Here is a 25,429-nt window from a genome sequence, read left to right on the forward strand (position 1 = left end):
AGTGCAAGGAAATCCACTCTCACTACCCTTATTGAACATAGTACTAGAAGTTCTAAGTAGCTTAATAAGGCCAGTGATACCTCCAGTTTATCAGTGAGATCCCTAGCTGACCTCAAGTATACGAGCATATCCAGTCAAAGTCAGCTGAGACCAGAACTGCTTGGATGAGCACATCCTAAATTGTCCATCCACAGAATGAGGAGTTAAAAAAAATGGCTGTTTGAAGTCACAGAGTTTGGGGTGGTTGGTTATGTAGTAATAGCTAACTGACTCAGTACTTGGAATAAAAGGAAGACTCAGTACTTGTAATAGATCAGTTCTCCTTTAATTTACAAATTTATAAATTAACCTAAAAATTAATTCACAAATCCCAGCCAAAGTTTTTCTTTTAACTAGGTAAACTTATTGTCAAATTCACAGGGAAAAATAAATGAAATAGAATAGCAAGAAAATTCTAAAGAAAAATAAGGACACTTACCACATATTAATACTTTCTATATGACTTCAGTTATTAAAGTAATGCAGTACTGGTGCATTAGTAGACAATCACACCAGTGGAACAGAATAAAAAGTCCAGAAATGCATTATATGATATGGTGAAATCTCAGTTTAGTAGAGGAAACAACTATCCATTAATAGCATTGAAATAACTAGGTCTCCAGATAAGGGGGGAAAAGTTTGCTCTTCTAAAATTACAAGATAAAAGGACAGGACTCAGAATGGGAGAAAATATTCATAAACACATGTCTTCCAGAGGACTCGTATTCAGATTAAGAGCTCTTAAAACTCAATGAGGCATTTCAGCCAATTAAAACATGGATAATGATTTGAAGAAGTACTTCACCAAAAAAATATGCAAATCATACAGTATATGACTTCAATTATATGACATTCTAGAGCATACAAACTAATTCATAAGGACAAAAGGCAGATTAGTGTTTGGGGCCAGGTTTGAAGAGAAGGTTGGATTACAAAGGGTCGTGCGGAATCTTTTGAGGGGAGGTGGAAATATTCTGTATTTTGTGGTAGTGATTTTACAGGTAAATACAAGTATCAAAACAATAAAGTGTATACCTTCAATGAATGCAGTTTATCACACAAATTTAACTCAATATTGCTGTATTTGAAAAATCACATTTTTGGATAAATGTATTAAAAGTGAAGGAAGCCAGGCACTCTTATATGCTACTGACAGGAGTGCATGCAGCTTGGCATTATTTATCAAAATTATGAATGCATTGTACCTTTGACTCAGGTAATCCATGTTTAGGCATTTATCATAATTCCACACTTGTTAAATCATGTATTTACATGATAACTAATTGGACCAATTAGTTTGTAACAGCAGCTAATGCCTACCAATAAGGAAATAGTAAAATAAGTTCTGGTACATCTATGCAATAAAATATTTAAGCAGTTGTGACAAAGAATGAAGGCATTCTTTGAGATCTGACATAGAATATTCTTCAAGACATTTAGTGACAAAAGCAAGGGACCTGACACTAAGGGTATATACATTCAAGTTTGTTTATATTTGTATATAAAGTGTCTGGAGAGGTACAAAAGAAAATAATAGTGATCATTTTGTAGGGAGAACAGGAGCTGGTGAGGGAGGGAAGGGATACACAAGGGCAAGGAGACTCTTCACTTTATGCTTTATTTAAAGAGAAAGTAAACAAAGTCCAGAGTAGGTTTGTTGTAAAGAAAACTATTGAAAAATAGATTACACAAGGATTCCTAAAATAAAAGATGGCAGAAATTCTCCATGAAACAATATTAAGTTTGGATCCAATCATGTTTCATTTTGCTTCTTTTAAAATTTTAATTTCTGGGACACCTTGGTGGCTCATTTGGTTAAACGTTTGCCTTCAGTTGAGGTCTTGATCCCGGGCTTCTTGCTCAGTGGGGAGCTTGCTCCTCCTTCTGCCTGCTGCTCCCACTGCTTGTGCCCTCTCGCTCTCTGACAAATGAATAAAATCTTAAATTTAAAAAAAAAATTTTAGTTTCTAAAAGTAATTGCATTTCTTAGAATTAGTGGGACTTTTTTTCTGATTTTTTTTTTTTAAGTAACACGCAGTTGACACATAGTGTTATATTTGTTTCAGGTGTGCAGTGTAGTGATTAGATAAGGCTATATGTTATGCTGTCCTCACTGCAAGTTAGCGCCCATCTGTCACCATACATTGCTACTATAATACCATTGACTGTATTCCCTATGCTGTGCCTTTCATCCCCATGGTTTTTTTTTTAAGATTTTATTCATTTATTTGAGAGAGAGAGAAAGAGAGTATGAGAGGAACGAGGTCAGCAGGAGAAGCAAACTCGCTGCCTATCAGGGAGCCCAACTTGGGACTTGATCCTAGGACTCCAGGATCATGACTTGAGCCCAAGGCAGTTGCTTAACCTACTGAGCCACCCAGGCGCCACCCTCCCCCCCCCCCCCCCCCGCCATGACTTCATTCTGTAACTACAGGCCTATCTCCCATTCCTGGTAGTTAAGTAATTAAGTAGTGGTCACGTGTTACACGTTAAAGGAAAGAAAGAGTGACCAAGCAGTGGTCACAACATTTCCACAGTCAGTACTTGTAGTGTGCTCCATGAGATTCCTCATGGGACCTTGGATCACTCTGTTAAGTAGCTGAGTGGGGGCATCTGTATTTTCCTTGAAGTCCCACAAATAAATGCCACTAGAAAAGGATCACTGTTATGGTGCCTCAGGTATAGTTGAACCAGATGTGTGTGATGTGTCAAAGTAGGGCAGTCACAAAATAAATTCTATTTGAAATCATACCTGACTGTTTTTGAAAGTGAAACATTTTTTCTGGTGGCCCCACTTTAGGTTCCCTGTAGATATGAGTAGAGTCACTTTAACAGCGTACTCCTCTAGGATGTATTCCAAATTTTCAGGTCCCTGGCCACCTCCAGTTGGGAAGGTAGAACATACTGCTTTGGATATTCAAGCCATAAGTATCTAAAATACCTTGTAACAGTGTGGCTTTTTAAAGCTGATTTTAAAGAAAATCACAGCATTATAGAGAAAAAGCTTAAAATGTACTTGGAATATTTAGAATAAGGGAAAGGCTTTTCCTTTGATTTTAGATAATACAAAAAAAAGGATGAGGAAATATGGAAGAGGTCATTGTGGTTTTTAATTTCACATTGTTTTTTCTTTCAGTTGGCTTTTGAAACAATGAGTGTTATATCTGTGGTGACCAACTGTGCTTTAATTGGAATGTCACCACAAGTGAACGCCCTCTTCCCGGAGTCAAAATTGGACCTCATTTTGATTGTAGTAGCAGTGGAGGTAAGTGAAAATTTAAATGTTTTAAATAGTCTCCACATCAGATGCCTCAGTTAAAACAGAGATGACCTAAAGCAGTGATGTCCCCAACTGTCAATGACTAGCAATTTAGTGACATCCATTTCCTGCGTCAGGTAATGGAAAGCCATGAGGTTTGAGGCCGTGCGTTTCTGGTTGTTTCCCAGGTATGAGAAAGTCCCCATGGTGCAGATGGGGAAGTGACCTTTCTAGCCGTTGTACTGACCTGTCCAGTGTTGAGTAGATAAATCCTATTTGAAAAAGAATTCTGTAAATTTAATATTTTCTAAGTTCCTTCTAGGGATCTGTCATTTCCACTTTCTTAAATTGGAAATTTAAGAAATTGGAAATTGTAAGAAATGCTTTTTGATTAACAATTTAAATCTCATTAGCAATAGGTGTGAAATTCATTGTGAAACTCTAAAACACCAAAATGTAACATATAGTAAGAAGACTCATAATTTCATACAAAGTACAAGTGGTCTGTCTGGGTACTTTTTTTTTTTTTTTTTATGATTTTATTTATTTATTTGACAGAGAGGTCACAAGTAGGCAGAGAGGCAGGCGGCAGGGCAGGGGGGGTGGGTGCGAGGTTGGGGGAAGCAGGCTCCTCACTGAGCCGAGAGCCCAATGCAGCTCAATGCAGGATCTCAGGATCCTGAGACTGTGACCCTAGCTGAAGGCAAGTGGCTTAACCCACTGAGCCACCCAGGTGCCCCTGTCTGTATACTTTTTTAGGTTTTCATTTTATCATGTTTCTCAATATGGCTTTACTGTAACATTTTGGAAAATTCAGCACTGACCAATTGCAAAGGGAAGAATTTGCAGGAATTTTTTTATTGCTAGTGATTATTATTGTCTGGAATATTGTCACCTTTCATTTTTAGATATTTAAAAAATAGAACAGTTGTGGAAATTTATTAAAACAGAATTTAGCAGGATTATAGAGTGGCCTAAGGCCTTAGGCCTGAAGGCTGACTAGAAATTAAACTATGAACTTGTACATTTCCAGTAGTGGCTGAAGAACTAGATTGTGCTTTGCTGTATTTGCTCTTTCTGTGTATTTAATAGGAATCTGTGTTCATGGTAGATGCTATATGCGGAGTGCATTTGGAGAATGATTTTAGAGAGCAGTGAGTAGGAGGGAAAGGGAATGGCTCTAGCAGATAAAAGTAGGTGTGTTTTGAATTTTGAGAGTTGAATAGGATTTTGGAGAGCTATTTGTAAGGCTGATTTCTCACCTGTGTGAGAGATCAAAACAGGTATCTTAGGGGATGGCCAGCTGCTCAGGCTCATAGCATACCTTCTTGATATGGCCCTTAACTTTGTCAGTACATCCAGAGTTAATTAGGCTTTTGGAGATGACTTACATTTAAAACTAATGAGTCTCACAAAGGACTGACCAGAATGCCAGGCAGTTAATTTACCATAAGGTAAATTTACCATCTTTCCCAATAATTTACCATCTTTCCCAATGACTGTAACAGTTGGTATTATAGTGAAATTGGTTTATTAGATTTCTTGGTAAAGTGGGAACCAGAGCAAGAGCAGTATATGTTTTGAAAGACAAGGAAATGGAAACCCTGAAAACCATCTCTTCTCCAAACTTGAGCAGACCTCTGCCTCAAGCCAGATCTGGGTATTGCATTGCCAGCTTCTGAGCAATGCTGGATGTGTTCACTGCCCACCTCTTGATTTTGCCTTCACTTTCTCTAGATTTCTGGCCAGTCCAGTGTTGTGTATATTGCCATTGCCACTGCTTTCTTTTGTGTTTAGTGATGTCTTAGCATTGGCTAGCCAGGGCCTGGCTCCTCTCACTTAATTTGGGAGACTCCCTGGCCTCTGGGGCTGTTCTTGCAGCCGGCGTTCCCCGAGGGATTTGCTGGTGTGCAGGGGATGGGGCCCTGGGATTTCTGCTGCATTAGTCTAGAGTGTCCAAAAGTTTGGTCTTGCTAGGCCTCCCCTGTGCTGGCCTTTGGCTGGAGAGCAGGCTTTTCTGGTTGATTTGTGTTTGTGCCCATTGGCATTTCTGGTTCTGCTTCCTCAGCCCTTAGTCTGACGCATACGAGGTAAAGAGGGATCCCTGGGAACTCACCACCGTGTTGCTCCTTAGGGTCCTGGGGTCCCTGGTGAGTCTGTTTTCTTCTTTCTACCCTTCAGAGTTTTCTTATGTTTGTTTTATGTATACTGTCAGTGGCTTTTAGTTGTACTTAGCAGGAGGAATAGTGAAGAATACTTCTATTCTATCTGCCCAGAAGTAGAAGTCCTCACTTTTTTATTCCTTTTTTTTTCCCCTCTTTGGCTTAGGACCTTTGCCCTTACCAAGTACTTTCTTTGGGCCTAGCTAGCATACTTTTATTCCTTAGGTCTCAGCTCAGATGTCACTGGGCTCCCAGCATTTTCTGATCTCTCCATCTCTTCTGGATCTCTTCTGTTAGTCTCTCATAGAGCCTTAATTGTCTTCCCTCATGGTTATTATTCCACTTATATGCCTGGCATTTCCTGGTAGGCGTGTTTATATAATGTCTGTTTCTCCCTGTGCACTGTCGGCCTCAGAAGAGCAGGGGCAGTGTCTACTTTCTATCGACTAAATCAGACTGCTAGCTAGAATAGTAACTAAAACATGGTAGGTAGGCATTTCTGTGTTGACATGAATGTGGAATTAATAAATTAAGCTTTTAGAAAGGGAAATGGGCACTTCTTTTTTTATTTAAAAAGGAAAAAATGGATATTATTCTTTTGATTAATTTATATTCAGAATTTATGACTCAGCCCAGGCTGAGTTAGAGTCAGTCATGACTTAGAAGAAAGATAGTTTTCAGCTTAAAATTAATCCACAGAGGCCAGAATGCCAGCAGTGTTTTAGGCCATTTCATTACCAGCTAGACTTAGACCTCTAGACAAGAAGTATTTCCCTGGGTTACCAAGATTAAATCCTTATAAGATAAAAGTGATAATTTTGGTATGTATTGGGTTTTTTTTTAAATAAGGTAACTCATTAGAATGTTATCAATAATTATTAATATAGAGATCATTACTAATATTGAGATCACCCAGAGGTAAAGGTAAGGGGGGGATGAAGAGGTGGTAACTAAATGTATACTACTCTTTTCATTTTTTTATTGTGATAAAGTAAACATAACATAAATTTAGCACTGTAACCTCTTTAAAATTTTTTAACTGTGATAAAAAACACATAATATGAAATTTACCCTCTTAGCCACTTATAAGTGTACAGTTAAAGGCATTGACTGAAATTCTGTATCTCTTAAACACTAACTCCCCTCCCCACCCCCATTCTACTTTTGTTTCTATGAATTTGATTACACCAGGAATCTCCTGTAATGGATTCACCCCATATTTGTCCTTTTGTGTCTGGGTTATTTCCCTTGGCATAAGGTCTCTAAGGTTCATTCATATTGTAGCATATGTCAGAATTTCCTTCCTTTTTAAGAATGAATGATATTCCAATTATGTATATACCACATTTTATTTATCCAGGCAGCAATTGATGGGCATTCATATTGCTTCTACATTTTAGCTATCGTGAATAATGCCGCTGTGAACATGGGTATACAAATAATCTGTTTGAGTCTCTGCTTTACTTCTTTTGAGTATATAGCCAGAAACAGAATTTCTGGATATATGGTAATTCTATGTGGAATTTTTTGAGGAAATTAACTGTGCCATTTTCCATAGCAGCTATACCATTTTGCATTCCCATCAGCAATGTGGGAATTGCATTCCTATTTCTCTACATCCTTGTCAACACTTGTGATTTTATGCTGCTGCTTTTTTTTTTAAGTTAATAGTTACCCTAATGTGTATAATGTAGTATCTCATTATAGTTTTGATTTCCCTGATAATCAGTGAAATTAAACATCTTTTCATATTGGTTTTGGCCATATGTATATCTTTTTTAGGTATCTGTTCAAGTTCTTTGCCTATTTTTAAATTGTGCTGTTTGTTTGTTTTTTTAATTTTGTATTATTTATTTATTTATTTTATTTTTTGTGCTGTTTGTTTTTTGGTTCTTTATTCTGGGGGTATTAATCCTTTATTAGATATCTTGTTGTACAGAAGTCCAATTTTTCTACCTTTTCCTTTTTTTGCCTGTGCTTTAGTATCATATCCAAGAAATCATTGCCAGATCTAATGTCATGAAGCTTTTGCCCTATGTTTTTTTCCAGGAGTTTTATAGTTTTAGGCCTTAAGTTTAGGTGCTTGATCCATTTTAGGTTAATTTTTGTATATGCTGTAAGTGTCCAAATTCATTCTTTTGCATGTGGATATTCAGTGCTTCTAGCATCATGTAGAAAAGACTCTCCATTCCCCAGTAACTGGTATTGGCACCCTTGTTGAAAATCATTTGACCATATATGTTAGGCAGTTTATTTCTTGACTCTATTCAGTTTCATTGGTCTATCTATATGTCTGTCTTTTTTTTAACGACTTTATTGATGTGTGATTGACATACGAAAAGCTGTACATATTTAATGTATACAACTTGATGAATTTGGTGATGAGTATATATCTATTTTTATGTCAGTTACCATACTGCTTTTCTTACTGTAGCTTTGTAGTAAGTTTTCATATCAGGAAGTGTGAGACTTACTACTTTGTTCTTTTTCGAGGCTGTAAAAGATTGTTTCGGTTGTCGGGTATGTGTTTTCATGTGCTTGTAGTAACTGAAGCTACTTACTGATTTTTTAAAAACTATTGATTAAAAGCTGGGTTTATATTGGAACAGATTCATATTAAAATGTCTTCCCTTTCTACCACGGTGGTATCTTTGAAGATTTATTTGTTTTTATTTTATTGACATTCTTCCTATTGCGAGGACCCCAGCTTTGTTTTCTAAATTGAAAATTTTTTGTGTTAGAACAAAATCTAGCTCAGAGAAACTGTTAGAAGTAACCAAGAAATTAGTAAGTTAGCTAGTTTTATTTTAGTGTTGCTAAGACCTGAGCTGAATGCCATCTGGTCTTGTAATGAATCCAAAAAGTAGAAAGTTTAATATAAATTAGAAAGCATACTTTTTTGGTTTCTTACCATGCAAGTTTGTAAAATCATACTGAAATTCTAATTCAGAATGTTATAGAAGATTCCCTAAAACCATCCATGGGTCAAGTTAACATGTTTCTGTGTATAAGATTTTTCCTTTTGATCTGTAGAAATATTTTCAAATAAGGAAGTAAAATGTTAAAATTATATTTAATTACATGGGTTTTTTTTTCCCCCAGACTCAAGGTAAAGTATCAGTATTAATGGATAAGGCTTTGGAATATAGATGAGGTTCTGTGGGGTGCATTCTGGAGCCTATGACCAAGAAAGAATTCTTGAGACATCTTTAGTGCAAAATGGTGGTTTATTAAAGCACAGGGACAGGACCCGTAGGCAGAAAGAGCTGCTGCCCCAGGAATGTGAGGGGTGGCTGATTGTATTGATTACATTATATTGGGGGAGGTAAGGAAAAGGGAGGTCTCAAAGGATTTTTACATGTTAAAATAGACTCCCAGGATACCAGTGGTTATGCCATTGTCAAGTTAAGGTTGTCCGCCCCCCCCCCCCCGCTGACAAGGCATTAACATGAAGACAGTTGGGAGATTCCTGGAGGAACATCACACTCTGCCTGCTTCAGGTATCTGGTAATGGGCTGCAGGTTTTAAGGACATTTACTACAGTTTCTTCTGGAAGCTAGGTTATTTATAGAAATGCTTTGTTCTTGTAGATCTCTAAAATATTTGTAAGCTGAGGGAGACTCCTGTCTTGCAGGATTGTGATCTCTGTAAGTTAACTATTTCTTTTTCTTTTCCTTAGCTTTAGGGCAGCCAGGAGTGCCCGATGGATATCATGTAAATCCCATGTTGGGGGAAGGGGGTTGTGGGGTATCAGCTTGTGCTTTGTCCTCATCTTGCCTTCTGTCCCCTCATCCTTAATTATTAAGTTTTAAAAAACGTTTTGTCTGTAGGACATTAAATTAATAGCATGCTATACTTATGTATATTCATTCATAATCTCTAAAAGAATAGAAATTTCACTAATTCAAACCCAAAAAAATAAGCCATAAATAAAGTAAGTTCTTATGTAAATTTTTAGCATCTTGATGGAAACAGCAGTTTAAGAGATCTTATTTTAGTTATTTTCTCCAAATGAAGTAACATCTAAAACATGTTTATGTGATTAGAATTTGTTAACAAGACAAAAGAAACTTAGAACATGTAACAATTTTATAAAGCTGGTGTTGAGAGTATTCTCAACAATTTTAATTGTGGATGTTTTTCTTGTTCAGACTTTTAAAGTCAGGAAACTTTAGCTTTTATTTAATTTTTGATTCTTCAGGTTAGTTTAGTTTTGTTTTGTTTTAAAGCTTGACATAGTGCAGTGTAAAATTCAGTAAAAGGCAAAAATGGTCAGTAATGTTTGCTGGTAAGCACCAGGTCATATGTCACAACTTTTGTGTAATTACTGCCATCTAGTGTTTACTTTAAAAACTAAGGACACTTGAACACTACTTTAATTGGTAAAATGTTACAAAATTATGGGCTGATCAAAAGAATAGCCTACCAATGTATGAAAATATGTGAAAATTCCATTTCTAGATTAAAAATAGCCAAATAATGGCAGTCTTATGCCCACAAGTTCAGCCCACAAGATAATCATCATCCAAATAATTCCTTTTAAATAATAATCATTATCCTCACTTTTGAGGCAAATTTCATTTACTTCTTGGATCAAACAAAGGATCACTACTGGTTTGTTTTTGTTTTTGTCTATTTGTTTGTTTTGCAAAGGATCACTTCTTTAAATGAGGAAATGAGGAATCGCACAAGAACTCCCAGTTCCTAAAAAATAGAAATGACCTAAATTTTCTAAATATCATATGTTGGTAATCCGCTATTTTAGTATTAAATACATTCACAGTTCTTTTTTAATTCTAAACTTGGCAAGATGAAGCAGTCATACATTCTGAATGTGGACCATTCACCTACTAAACACTACTTTTTTCCTCAGGTGAAGGTGAATTAACTATTCACCCCAGAAGTTATACTGCATTTCTAATGCTCAGGTCCTGGTGCCTAGCAAGCTAATTTGCACCAGCCATGTTTAATTGGTAGTTTTAAACATATCGCTGAATTGCAGTTTCTTAAGAAAAAAGGGGGAGATGTTATGTGATTTCCACCCCTACCAAGAGCTGCCTAGAAACAGAATTGATGCTTACCTGCTTGTAATGACCAAGGTGTCTTTTGAGAATGGACAGAGCCCTTTGAGTTCTTTTATGCCCTGACTCACAGGGTTTATTTTTCTATTATTTATTTATTTACTTACTTACTTAACTTACTTATGATCTTAACTATTTATTTATTTATTTAGAGAGAGAGGTAGAGCATGAGTTGGTGGGGGGGCAGAGGGAGAGAGAGAAAATCTGAAGCAGGCTCTACCCTGAGTGGGGAGCCCAACGAGAGGCTTGATCTCAGGACCCTGAGATCATGACATGAGCCGAAATCAAGAGTTGGGCACTTAACTGATTGATCCACCCATGTGTCCCTATTTTTCTATTCTTTAAAAATGGTTTCAGACTTTAAAAATGGTTTCAGGGACGCCTGGGTGGCTCAGTTGGTTAAGCAGCTGCCTTCGGCTCAGGTCATGATCCCAGCGTTCTGGGATCGAGTCCCACATCAGGCTCCTTACTCGGCAGGGAGCCTGCTTCTCCCTCTGCCTCTGCCTGCCATTCTGTCTGCCTGTGCTTGCTCTCTCCCCCCCTCTCTCTGATAAATAAATAAAATCTTTAAAAAAAAAAAATAAATAAAAATAAAAATGGTTTCAGAAAAGCTGAAACTCATAATACAGGTAATTCCTATATTTATTAGGATTCACTCATTTTGAACCTTTTGCTGCATGAATGCTCTCTTACTCCCTCTCTCTGTTAATTCCTATTTACATCTGTGTGTATGAATACATATGGGTACTTCAGAGTGTGGAGATTCTGTCTCTCTTCTGCCCCTTAGTGCACCATGGCCCTGGGCCAGTCACCTCATCTTCTAGACCTGTTACCATTTTCTTCTTTTATAATTTTCTTATTATGTTGTTAATTATTATGCAGTACCTCATTGGTTTTTGATGTAGTGTTCCCTGATTCATTGTGCATAACACCCAGTGCTCCATGCAATCTGTGCCCTCTTTAGTACCCATAACTGGGCTCACCCATCCTCCGGCCCAAAACCCTCAGTTTGTTTCCCAGAGGCCATAGCCTCTCATGGTTCATCTCCCACTCTGATTCCCCCTCTTCATTTTTCCCTTTCTTCTTCTAATGTCTTCCATGCTATTCCTTATGTTCCACAGTTAAGTGAAACCATATGATAATTCTTTTTCTCTGACTTATTTCACTCAGCATAAATCTCCAGTTCCATGCATGTTGATACAAATATTGGGTATTCATCTTTTCTGATGGCTGAGTAATATTCCATTATGTATATGGACTACCTCTTTTCTATCCATTCATCTGTTGAAGGGCATCTCAGCTCCTTCCATAGTTTTGGTTGTTGTGGACATTGCTGCTATTAACATTGGGGTGCATGTGGGCCTTCTTTTCACTATACCTGTATCTTTGGGGTAAATACCCAGCAGTGCAATTGCTGATATGCCTGTTTCCTTGACTACAGATTGAGACCAGGGCAGCTTCTCTTCAGGGATATACTGAGGAGTAGAAATGACACATGTGTGACCCTAATCACAAGGGTCTGGCCTTGTGCAGATTCTTGGTAAATGCAGGTTGTGTTACCACTCTTACAAGACATTGATAAGCTATCTGTCTTTGAAAGAGTTTAGTACCTACAATTATTATGAGGATTAAATGTATAAATACACATGGCATACAGACACGATTGTGCATGTGAAATTCCACACACAGAGCTGGGCATTTGGCGGAGGCCCAGAGCTGAGAGCTGCAGTTCCAGCTGGCTTGGCAGTGGCAGAGTGAAGCTGTCGTTGTCTTGATTGTCACTGTCATCATTATTTGTTAGGCAGCATAGCAACATGGAAGTAGCTTGGGGTGTCAGAGGCCAGAGGTAGCTGAATTAGCACCTCCGCCCTTCCTCTTTGTCTCTTTGTGCCACGGTGGCTCAGATGTAGAATGAGGGCGTTGGTAAAGTATAGCGGAAGCGGCAGACGCCAGGTCTGATGCGGAGGAGGACTTGAGAAAGTGGTAACGGTGAACAGTGACACTGCTATTAATGGGTTCGTATTTTAGCAGCTAGCTTGTATGTGTCCCTCATCTCACAGATGCCTCTCCCTGGCTTTGCTCCCCCCATGCAACAGTGAATTGGTTTTGTTTGTGCTGCAGTTTTTCGATTATATGTTAGTCTCTATCTCATGTTTCCATCCTGTGACAGGACTCCCATTTTTCTCCTCTTCCCAGTCTTCCTGCTCCCACACCTCAGTCCAGCCCTCCTTCCTGCCCATCATCTCACCAAGTCTTGCTAATTCTGACTTTGAATATCTGTTGTGTCATTCTTCCCTTTGACCATTGGTGTGGTTTGAGTTCAGGCTTTTACCATTTCCCATTTAGACTTTTTTGTAAATGTTTAAAATTTTTATTTGTTTGATCCAAAGAGAGAGAGAGAGAGCACAAGCAGGGGAAGTGGCAGAGGGAGAGGGAGAAGCAGGCTCCGCCGCTGAGCAAGGAGCCTGATGCCGGGCTCCATCTCAGGATCTCCAACAGGTATTTGCTGATGCTTAACTGATTGAGCCACCAGGTGCCCCCCCCCCCATCTAGACTTTTTAAAAAACAACTTTATAGATATAATTTTTATATCATACAGTTCTCTTATTTAAAGTGTACCTTCCCCAGCTCTCACTTAGACTTTCAAAGCCACCAGTGTGACTAGGTCCTTACTAGCCTTCTGGCTTTATGCTTTCTCTCATCTGCTCCATGCTTTCTACTTCTAGCCTGGTTATTCCAAAACAAAATTCTGATCATATTTCTCCTCTGCGGTGGTCCTTAACACAAATCTCTGCAGCTTACAGAAGAAATGCCTCGGTTGAATATCAGAGTCTTTACAGTGTCCCTTCCCCTGCTGTCCCTTTTTATATTTGGACACCCACAGCCCTTCCTGCAAGTTACTGTTAGCTGTTAGCAAGTTACTGTAGGACAACGATGCCTTTCTTCTATCAGAAGGAGCCTCCTGAAGGCATTGGCAAGGACAGGCATGCAGTAAATACTCAACAATTGAAAAGTGTCCACTGAATTGCTTTTACTGTGTTTTTAAGTGATTAAGCAATTGCTTGTGAAATGTTTTTTTTTTTTTTTTAAGATTTTATTTATTTATTTGACAGAGAGACATCACAAGTAGACAGAGAGGCAGGAAGAGAGAGAGGGGAAAGCAGGCTCTCTGCCGAGTAGACAGCCCGATGCAGGGCTCCATCCCAGGATCCTGAGATCATGACCTGAGCCAAAGGCAGAGGTTCAACCCACTGAGCCACCCACGCGCCCCTGTGAAATATTTTTTAATGAATAAGTGTAGTCATGTATGGTGGTTGTTTTCCCAGTGAATATACAGTTAGTGGGAATTATTCAAGAATTAATTTTAACTTTATAATTAAAGACTTGGATGTATTTTGGGGAGGTATATCAACAAAACCCTTAGGTAGAACATTAAAATGGTTTATAAGAAAAGGTGAGCTTAACCTAGGCAGTATGACACTGTGGTTTAGAACATGGCCCCTGGGGTCAAATCCTGGCTCCACCATTGATAAGCTATCTGTCTTTGAAAGAGTTTAGTACCTACAATTATTATGAGGATTAAATGTATAAATACACATGGCATGCTTACTACAGGGCTTGGCAAGATTAAGTATTCCGTATTTGTCAGTTGTTTGTTTTAGGAAGACAATCTCTTCTCATAGAAGTCTCTTTACCTAACTGAAAGGTCTGATTAAACTCTGAGAATTTAACTAAAAGGCTTGATTGGGAAGAAAACCACAACCACTATTCTTCTGGTACCACATGCAGCATCAGCATGTATTGGGCTCCTAAGAAGGTTTTTGACCTTTGGATTAGGGTACTTTTGAATGGAATTGTTGAACTGGGTTTTAACCTTCCTCCTTTTGTTTCCTTTATTTCTGTGATAGTCATGGGCATTTCCTGGTCTTTCTGTATGCTGGCACCCTCTTCATTTTTCATCCAAATGAAACATTGCTTTATGTTCTTTTAAAGGTGTTGGAATAATTAAAGATAGTCAAGGCAAATTCTTTCACTGAAAATGTAGGTATAGGGTGCTTAAACTATGCCAGGTATTACCAAGGTACAGCCCTGGCTTTAGCATTGTTTACAGACAGAACCCTCCAGGAGATGGATCAGTGATAGAAGGCCTGCTTTCCGGCCTCCCCAGGTGACCCCCTCCCTTACCCTCCCAGCAGTACCTGGATTGGCGTAGGTGCTCCCAACTGCTGGGTTGGAGCCAGTGAAGATGTCTGCTCACTGAAGTAAGTGCTCATCAAGAGGCATTTTGTTTCCCAATCTATGTATGGCATTCTTGCACTATAATTGGCATAATTTCATTAAGTGGAATGAAAACTGATGAAATGTGTGTGCTAAAAAAGAGAGAGCCATCATTTCTATGAAAACCTTTGGAAAGACTCCATAAAGACAAATTATTATCAGATTGGATAAAGATGAGGCAATTATAAAAGATTAGGAACAAATCATAAAAACATGGACAGCTTCCAGGTTCTGTTTTCACTCTGGTCCACATGTGTCTTTAAGTTTTCATTCTTCTTTAAAGAAAACAATCCTAATATCTTCAACATTGTCTCATGGATGTTATTTGTGTATGGAAGACTGTGGAACTCTATCCCTGGGTCCTATCCAAAGAAAAGGTCTTGGCCCTACATTGAAATCCTTGCAAATAAATGTATATTTAAATGTTTGCTGAAATAAAACATAAAAGATAGGCATTTTTATGATTCCTCATTTCAGCTACTTTGTTAAATAACTGGTCTCAGGTATGGCATCTTTATAAATGAGATTCTTCTGTCCTTGGGGAGTGCGGAATTAGGGGTCTGGCTTATAAATTTGTCAGTTGGTGGGAAATACTTGTTTTGTTGAAGAACCCAGTTTATTAACCCATTTCCTTTAGGAAACCTCCCCCATTAACAATATCCCAATCTCAAAATGTTGTGTAAGTATTTGAGGTCAGATCCCACTTTAGGAAATACTTAGCTGCTTTTGCTTTGGAATTTTGTTTCAAAAATTGGGCCAGGCTTGAATTATCACTTTCTTAGCATCATAGACATTGATATATTAATTGGATTGGATGAAATGGTATCAGTTTGACCAGCATATAATTTTCCGTTATATTTGTTATATTATAATTGTTTTTTTTTGTTTTGTTGTCACTTCTGTTTTCCTTCTGTCTCACCTTTACTCTCTAGCTTAAAAGTTTCAGAAGGCTTTAGTTTCTTTTATAGTCCCCCAAGGTGCTGTGTTGCAAACACTGGATTAAATTAGAAGCCATGTGAGAGTGTTTTATAGATTCTGAGGTGCTTATAAATGTAAGATGTTAATATTACTGCTGTCATTTCTTCCTAATTTATAAAACATGTTCCCAGTCCCATTATGTTATGTTATATATTACTAAAAATCAACTATTTCCAAAGAGGTTAAAAACTATGAAAGGGAAAACTTCCTACATACTTTAGTTAAAAGCTCTTATGTTCCAACTGAAGGAATAGAAATGCCATGTTTCACACACACGTGTGTATATATGTGTGTGTGAGTGTGTGTCTGTGTGTGAGAGATATGATATGCCTAATCAGAACCTGTAGACCACAGTTCTCCTCTGACAACCGGGGCATAGGAGGAAGATGAGCTGCAAAGTGTAGGGATGTGATTATCCCCGTGCTGCTGTCAGTGGGCCCCAGCTGTAACCATTTCTACAAATGCAAGCAAGGTTATAGTGCTTCCATTTCAGGTTCATTGTAGCACCTCACGGGGAAACTAATTGGCACCATCTGTGTGAACAACTAAGTCTGTAATGTGGTCACTGGCACACAAAGAACTCGGGTTGAGGGAGTATTTCACAGCAAAAAGGTAGTGGGATTGGAGTAGAAAGAATACCACTGGTTGATATTCTTTTATAGTCATCAGTTGTAGAAGCGCAACTCCAAGGGGAAGGAGCAGTGCTGTGGTAGGTCAACAGCATCCTTCCAATGAGGGTTTAGGAAGGACATATAAGCAAAGCTATGGGGAGGGCTCATTGTGTTGTCTTCTCTCTGCTGTGAGATTTGTCCTATGCATCCATTCTAAATTTTGGACATTTAAATTTACTGCAGGGTAATTGCTACGGATTGGGAATAAGGTGTGTGTTTGATTACAAAGGTACAGCACAAGGACGGTTTTTGGAATGATGGACTTCTTCTGTATCTTGATTACGATGATAGTTTCACACCTCACTGCATTTGTAAAAATTCAAAGAGCTTTATGAGTGATTTTTACTTTGTGTAAATTTTAAAATGAATTTTATTTTATTTTATTCTATTTTTTTTAAAGATTTTATTTATTTATTTGACAGAGAGAGACACAGTGAGGGAGGGAACACAAGCAGAGAGGGAGAAGCAGGCTTCCTAGCGAGCAGAGAGCCTGATGAGGGGGCTTGATCCCAGGACCCTGGGATCATGACCTGAGCTGAAGGCAGATTGCTTAATGACTGAGCCACCCAGGCACCCCTAAAAATGCATTTTAAAATGTATAAAACTTTATTGAAAAACATACTTTGGAAAATCTTTTGCCTGTGGCTCAGGGTATGTTTGCAAGGTGAAAGAAATGATTTTTTTTTTTTTAAGATTTTATTCATTTATTTGACAGAGAGAGAGAGAGAGAGAGACAGAGCAAATGAGACAGAGAGAGAGCACAAGCAGGAGTGGGGGGGAGAAGCAGACTCCCCACTGAGCAGAAAGCCTGATTCCAGGGTCCTAGGATCATGACCTGAGCCAGAGGCAGACTGAGCTACCCAGCTCAGTCTAGTGCCCTAGTGACTTTTTCCCCCAAACTAACTGAGAATGAAATTACCCAATACCATTAATCTAAAACTTGATTTTGTATAACAAGTGGCTTTTTTCAAGCTCTGAATAAGATTTTAGAATAGAATTTTCATAGATTCTGGTAAAGGGAACATGCTAAAGATGTATTGGGTTTTCCATTCTTCAGTTTCTCATAATGCCTGTCAACATTAAAGGAGCTGCTCATGCAGAGTACTGTTTTGCTGATGGGGGAAAATTAATGAAGTGAGCCATAGTTCAGACATCTGAGAATTCACTGATCATGCTTAAGAACAAAAATGAGCCACTGTTTTGTATTTTGTTGCTTTCAGAATGTGGCCCATGTACATAAATGCTAATAGTTGTATGGAAAGAAATATGGTATTGCCGTTAAGCTTTTCAAAGGCACAAGATATTTGCCTTTGTGCTCATTTTGCTCATGTGCCCCTAGAATCATCAGGGCGTGGGCAATAGGCAGTAGCGCACTGGGAGTGATGGAGAGAGAATTCGTGTTCTAATGAGAGAGGCAGTGAGGTTGATGTCCACTAGTGGAGTCCTCAAAAACCAAAAGTTTGTATTTGGCAATTTTTAAGTAAATAATTTCAAACTAAAAAAACATTTTAAACAATTTGGAACATTACATTTGTTGATGAGTTTGACTTTTCTAGGGAATGTTTCAATAGTTCTAAGTTAAAAGCTGTTTAAGGTTTTAACCTAAAGAATATTTTCTTTTAGATATGAAAGAGTAAATAGTATGTAATTGTGATCTAAGCGAAAATTGGTTTATCAATTGGGTAACAAATACTTGAGTACTTATTCGTAGTTTTTATGCTTTAAAATAAGGGTCAGAAAAAAATAAAATAAGGGTGAGTGACCTTTCAAATAGGGTGCTAAACCCTGTTTATTCATTCCTTTGAAAGAGAGAGGTTTACAATCTGAAGTCCTGCAGAAGGTCTTATCTCGAACCCTGATTAACTGATACAGTTCTTAAGTCACATATTAGCTGAGATTAATGGAATTTGCATTTGGGGGATTTTTTTTTCCTCTGTTGTCTTGGTCAGAACGTCACTAAAACTTGCTGTCAACGGTACTCAGCATAGTTCATGGTGCTGCCCTCAGTATGGCTCCCACGCTGGGCTTGCTGGTCTGCAAAGTGTTTGTGGTAGTTTGCAGAAAGATACGGAGCTCATGCTAAAATGTAAATCAGCAGGCTGCTTCCTGCATTGCAAATGTGTAGATATGGAAAGCAATGTCAGCTGAACTCAGCATCCTTCCTGAGAGATGATGTGCATTCTGGCACAAGTCTTGGAGTCTGATGGTATTGTTTGATACAGTTGCATTTTTGTTGTTAGAGGATACAATGGAAATTACAAAGGGTATTTCCTTACAGAAATAATGATCTCCTTTATGTAAATGTTTTAATTTATTCTGTGAATATAGTGCATTTACACGGCTCAAACTTGAAAGATTCAAAAATGCAATGATAAAATCCCTCTACTTCTTTTTTTTCTATTTTTCTTTTTTTATTAATTTATTTTCAGCATAACAGTATTCATTATTTTTTCACCACACCCAGTGCTCCATGCAATCCATGCCCTCTATAATACCCACCACCTGGTACCCCCACCTCCCACCCCCCACCCCCCGCCAATTCAGACCCCTCAGATTGTTTTTCAGAGTCCATAGTCTCTAAATCCCTCTACTTCTATCTCTCAGTCAATAAATTTCCTTTCCTGGGGGTAGTCAATATGCTAGGATCCTTACATCTGCTTCCTGGGATAGTTAATGTGCAGATAAACAAATATATATGAGAATAATGATTTATGAGCAGGATTTAGTAGATTCATTTTACATCTAGTTGTTTAGTACAAATAATGCTGTCAGTAATTTTTTTGAAATTTGCGTAAATTTTTTATGTCCTGTGTGAGATGACCTCTCATGTTTTGAGCTTTAGAATTGATGACTTGAGTGGTATTTTACTAGGCAGTTTTGACCTTTCCAGGATAGCAGGAATTCATGGGTTGTGAGTAGATGATGGGTTGAAAGATAATGAATGACTGGTGTGCTTGTAATTTCAGGTTTGGATCTGTTTCACCTACAGTTTAGGAAAAACAAAAGCTGCTTATTAATAACAAATATTTTGCCCTGCTTGTCATCAGGGATAGTACCAAGATTGGGTTGGGGCTCAAGCAAAGGAGCAGTCTATTTGTGTATTTGTCCTAATTTTTAAATAAGAATGAATTTCTTTAAAACTGCTTCTGAGGCCAAAGCTTTTTTAAGCAGATAATCGTAGAGAATCAATTGCAACAATGTCCTTCAACAAAACTGCCCATGGTTAGGGAGTTTTTGAAGTTGTTTTTTTAAAAAATAAGCTTCATAAAATTTAAATAAATGTGAAATAGGTATATTCTTTGTCCCTGAAATTCTACTTGAAATAATTTATCCTCACAAGAGAAAATTTAGGATGGGGTAGTTTAGGCTAATAATACAGTTCTCTGGGTGGACTTGGAGTTTTCAGCCCGTTTCTCACTCTCATTTACTACTGTGTTTCTCAATAGCCCTTCACATCCTTTGGCTTTCTTCCTCACTGCAGCTTCTCATTGTCATCCTCTGAAATGTATTACCACCTCTTTTCTGCTGACAACCCCCACTTTAGGCTTCTTTGTTGTTGGAGTTTTCTCTGACTGCTTCCTTGATGTCTGGGTCTGTGTCCTGGGCTAGGAGGACCAGAGATTTACTGAGCCCCTTCTGGGCTTGGCATAGAGGCCACAGAGGCAGAGAGAAAAGGGAACATCTGTCTGGTATGGAACAAAACAATTAAATCCCTAGTCAGAGAATGATCTCTTTGGAGCACGGCACACATTTTGTGTGAATTCTTGCTAGGACTGAGAAAGGAACTGAGCATGCATAAACTTTACCCTATCACTGTGTCTTTGAATCTTTTGGTCGGTGATCCTTGGATGCTTTGGAGGGATTGTTTTGGTTGTTCTGTTTTACTCTCTCATGGGAAAAAAAATTAAAATAAAGTGAATTAAAATTAATTTTGTTTTGAGTGACTATAAAGACATAACATGAGGGATTTTGGAGGTTGATGGAACTGTTCAGTACTCAAAATATGGTGGTGGTCATGCAAATCTATGCATTTGTTGAAATTCATGGAACTACATACAAAAATGTCAACTTTATTATATGATATAAAATAAAATTTAAAAACAAAATAACTTGAACAATTTCGTGTACCCTGCAAATAGTGGTACATCTGTGGATGTCATTAATTAAGGAATTACTATTATACTGGATGAACTGTTGTATGGCCCCGTTATAAATATTGGGATTTCCAAGAATATGATTTCCCAGTCTATAGCTACTTCTCCCACCTTTTACACACCTGCCTGTATTTTCATATTTAATAAAAAATCAGTTCTAAATTGAATGAGGATAGCCAGTCAGGGATATTAGCTGATAGTTTCATTTGTTTTTTTCTAAATCCTTAAGAAGAATTTTGAGCCAGTTTGTATGGGAGGTTTAAAGCAAAAGCAAGGCATTTGCAACCATGAAGGCATCAGTTACTATTGCATCTTGAGAGAGAGAGAAAGAGACTCCTCTTCCCTTTGACTGTCAGACCTTTAGTCTCCTCTTTGCATTATTAATATTGCTGTGGGAGTTATTGAGACTTTAATCCAGGCTGCCTCTGATTCTGCTCTTCTCCTTGCTGGAAAGGAAAATTTGACATCACACATGGAGCTGCCAGGGGATTGATAGGGTACCAGTTGTGGATATATCCATGGTGGCTCTCAGTGAGGAGAATCTCTCTTTAGTGGGCAAAACATCACTGATTTATGACAATACTTTTGGCTCTCTGATTATGGTTTTAATTACCACATAAACCCCAGAATTGTGAGATCACGTGTTGTAGGATTTTTTTTATTTCAAGACCTGCTATTAGTATTTTTAAAGCAATTACAAAGCAGAAATATAATATGGTAACTTTGTTTCATACATTAAAACATTAATGCAAGAAAACTCTGCCATAGACATCAGAAAGAAGATAATTTTTTAAGATTTTATTTATTTATTTGAGAGAGAGGGCACGTGTATGTGGGTGGGGAAGGGGCAGAGAAGGGGGAGACGGACAAACAGACTCAGCACTGAGCGGAGCCCAAAGTGGGGTCCCATTCAAGCTGAAATCAGGAGTCAGATGCTTAATGGACGGAGCTACCCAGGTACCCCAGAAAGAAGACATTTTTATCTGAGTCATGAGAGGCTCTTAATTTACCTTCATTCTTGTAAAGTAATTTGGGAAATTAGAATAATCTATGAATCTTAAGATTAAAATCAAGTAGATCATGATGAATTTGTGGATAAACAAGCCAGAATTTGTAATTTTAAAGAAGGTTAAAAATATTTCTCCAAAGTAAAATGGAGTTTGCTTTTAGTTTTTTTTTTTTTTTAAGACTTTAATTATTTATTTAACAGAGAGAGAGAGATCACAAGTAAGCAGATAGGCAGGCAGAGAGAGGGGGGAAGCTGGCTCCTTGCTGAGCAGAGAGCCCAATGTGGGACTCGATCCCAGTACCCTGAGATCATGACCTGAGCCGAAGGCAGAGGCTTAACCCACTGAATCACCCAGGCGCCCCTGGAGTTTGCTTTTAAAATATATGTTGGTTCTTGAGAATCTATTATTTTGCTGTGTCTTCAGAATAGTTGCCTATTACTTAAACAGAGTGTGAATGTAGTCAAAAGTTAGAATACCTATACTTGTGATCTTAGACTCCTTTTTTTTTTCTCTTCTTGCCTGGAGTTTATAATGGTATTGCACATATAGTTTTTACTTAAGAGAATGTTCACATTTTCCCTTTTAGATACATACATGCCATTTAAGTTTGAGACATTTTCTGTGACTTGACAGAAGATCAGGCATTTAAATGTCATACATGTGCTTGAGAATAAAATAGGCCCTTTATTATAATCATGTAATGTTATCAGTGTCTGTATCTGTTTTTAAGCTCCACCATTGTAAACAGGTTGTTTAGGTCTCCTAAATTATTACTTTTTGTCCATTCATCTTTTTTTTATTTTTAAAGACTTTTATTTATTTATTTGACACAGAGGGAGAGAGAGAGGGGGAGAGATCACAAGTAGGCAGAGCAGCAGGCAAAGAGAAAGCAGGCTCCCTGCTGAGCAGAGTCCAATTTCTGACTTGATCCCAGGACCCTGAGATCATGACCTGAGATCATGACCCGAGATGAAGGCAGAGGCTTAACCCACTGAGCCACCCAGGCGTCCCTCCACTCATCTTGATAAAGTCTTCTATTGATAGTCATCTTGGTAAAGTCTTCTATTAAATACTATGCTCCTATTACAAAGCATTTATTTAGTTTCTGGTTCGTAAATGTAATTACTATGTTACTTGATGCACAGAGATATGTAACTGCTGTATTTTCATTTTGAATCGTGACCTTTAACATTATAAAAATATTTTTCATTTTTAATGTTTTTTTACCTAATTTTGCTCTCTGATATTAGAATTATATCCCCTCTTTCTATTTTTCTGTTTTTCTCTAGTATACCCTTATTTTTAACTTTCCTGAATCACTTTCATTGAGGTGTGTCTCTTGTCTATAGCATAAGATTTAGTTTTCTTCTGGAAGACAGTTTGAAGTATTTTACTTTTAATTGATGCCATTGTGTTTGGTCTCAACTTTGTTATGTTATTTTGTGTTATGTATTCTATGGTATTATATTTACTGTGTTTTCTCTCTATATAGTATATACCCTCGTTTTGTGGGGAGGTGTTTAGGAAGATTTGTTTGGTATCTTTATAGTTATAGCTATCTCAATGTCCTTAATTATCTTTTTCTTTTCTTAGATTTCTACATTTGGTTTGTCAGTTTTAAAAAACATCCTTTGATTATGTATTATCTGTTTGACTTCATTAATGTATTTTCTTTTCTCCTTTCTCCTCTCATTATTTCAGTTGTATTACTTCTACATTGTCAAAATATTCAGCATTTGCATGTATCTTTTTTAGTCCTAGGAGACAGTTAAATCTTTCTGGTGCTTGCCACACTCTGCCAAAGTTTCCCTGTTTATGAAACTTGTTTTCTTTTTTCATGAAACTTGTTCTCTAGTGCATTGTTTCTCCAACAATAATGGGCATATGAATCATTTGGAGTTCTTAGAAAGCGCCTTGATTTTCATCCCTTACATACTCCGTAATGATGCCATTGCTGTGCTAATGAACCCTACTTTGAGTAGCAAAAGATTCCTCAAGAGGAGTTTTTAAGCTCCTGAATGTTTAAGACTATTCTTCTATAACATTAATGTTTGAAGGACAATTTACTGTATAAAAAAATATTTTGGTTCAGTTTTCTTAAAATTTCTTGAAAATGCTACTGCAATGTTGTCTTGGTTTACTGCTGTCCAACTTTGATGTCCCTGTACTTTTCTCTTTTTATGAGTGATTTGGTTGTTTGCTTTGAGGCCTGAGGGTTTATGATTACTTCTTAAATTTATCTTTAAAATCTAATAGTTTTATAGGTAGGTATATGTCTCAAGAGTTGACTGGTCCACATCACAGATACACAGTGGGCCTTTTCAAATGTAGTTTTAGGTCTTCTTTTACCTCTGGGACATTTTCTTATCTTCTTATTATTTTCATTATATTTTAAAATATTAATTGCATTCTCTTGTTTTTCTTCACGGTCTTCAGGTGTATGTAGGTTGGATCTTCTTTTCCTGTTATCTGTAGCAATCATTTTATTTCACTTTGACATCTCTATTTTATTTTTGTCATCTTGGCTTTCAGTCCTTTCTTTTCTTGTGCCTTATTTTCATTTCCATCTATTCTCCTATGGCTACTTTGTGGTTTAATCCTCATTTCTGAGATGATTTTGTCTTTTTTTTTAATTCTTTGCTAGGTTGTCATTCTCATTTCACATCTTCCTCTTTGTTGGTTTGATATTTCTGTTCTGAGTTTTTAGATTTTTTACTTGGAGGTTTTCTTTCATATTTGCAAATGCTTACTTAATTTAATTCAGGTTTCAATCTTGAGTTATAACTTTCATAATTTAATTCAGGTTTAAATCTTGAGTTATAAGTTTCCTGTGGTTTCTATTTTGTTTTATTGTTTTTTTTAATCATTTTAAAAATTTTTGTTGGTGAGCAAATCCTAAAACTGAAACCCATTGATTCTCAATATCTGTTTTATACTCCTAGTAACTCTGTGCAGATGCTATTGCTGTTTTTATGTTCGTTTTGAAATGAATTATTTTCCTGGGCTAGCTTTACTATTTCAAGTTGGCAAGGGTGAGATTTACTCGATGGTTTTCTTAGCTCCCTAGTTCACAGTGCTCCCTTCTTCTGGTATGGCAGAAATGCTGTATCTTTTTTTCCCCTTTTTCTTTGGTTAAGCACTTTTTTTTTTTTAATTGAGAAACAATTGACATATAATATTACATCAGTTTCAGGTGTATAACGTAATGATTAGATGTTGTGTGTACTGTGAAATGATCACTATAATTAGTCTAGTTAGCATCTAACACCATACAGTTACAAAATTTTTTTTCTCATGATGGGAACTTTTAAGATTTATTCTCTTAGCAGCTTTCAAATATTCAGGACAGTGTTAGCTATAGTCACAACATTGTATGTTACTGTATGTTACATCCCATGATTTATTTATTATATAACTGAAAGTTTGTACCTTTTGATGCTCTCACCCATTTTATAGGGACACTGAAGTTGGTTCCATATCTCAGCTATTGTAAGTAATGCTGGGTGCATATGTCTGTTCAAACTAGTGTTTTCCTTTTCTTCAAATATGTACCCAGAAGTACTTCTGAATCATATGGTAGTTCTAGTTTTGATTTTTTCAGGTACCTCCATACTGTTTTCCACAGTGGCTGTACCAGTTAACATTCCCACCAAGAGCACACCACAGGGGTTCTCTTTTCTCTGCAGCCTTGCCAGCACTTGTCATTTCTTGTCTCTTTAATAGTAGTCATTCTCACTGGTGTGAGGTAACATCTCATTTGTGGTTTTGATTTGCAAAAAAAAAAAAAATGCCATTTC

At 37.3% G+C, this 25,429-nt stretch overlaps 1 protein-coding gene across 9 annotated transcripts in view; it reads left to right on the forward strand.

Moving 5' to 3' along the window:
* Positions 1-25,429, forward strand: part of ANO10 (anoctamin 10) — a 222,547-nt gene that overhangs the window by 55,944 nt on the left and 141,174 nt on the right. For all 9 annotated transcript variants that reach the window (XR_014310393.1, XR_014310394.1, XM_082725973.1 and 6 more), the window contains one exon: positions 3,176-3,304. Coding sequence is in view for 7 of the 9 variants with exons in the window: in XM_082725973.1 (XP_082582099.1) it covers positions 3,176-3,304 (129 nt within the window). In the remaining 2 variants the exon portion in view is untranslated. The remainder of the gene's footprint in view (positions 1-3,175; positions 3,305-25,429) is intronic.

The sequence above is a fragment of the Mustela nivalis genome, assembly GCF_964662115.1.
Source record: "Mustela nivalis genome assembly, chromosome: 1".
NCBI lineage: Eukaryota > Metazoa > Chordata > Mammalia > Carnivora > Mustelidae > Mustela > Mustela nivalis.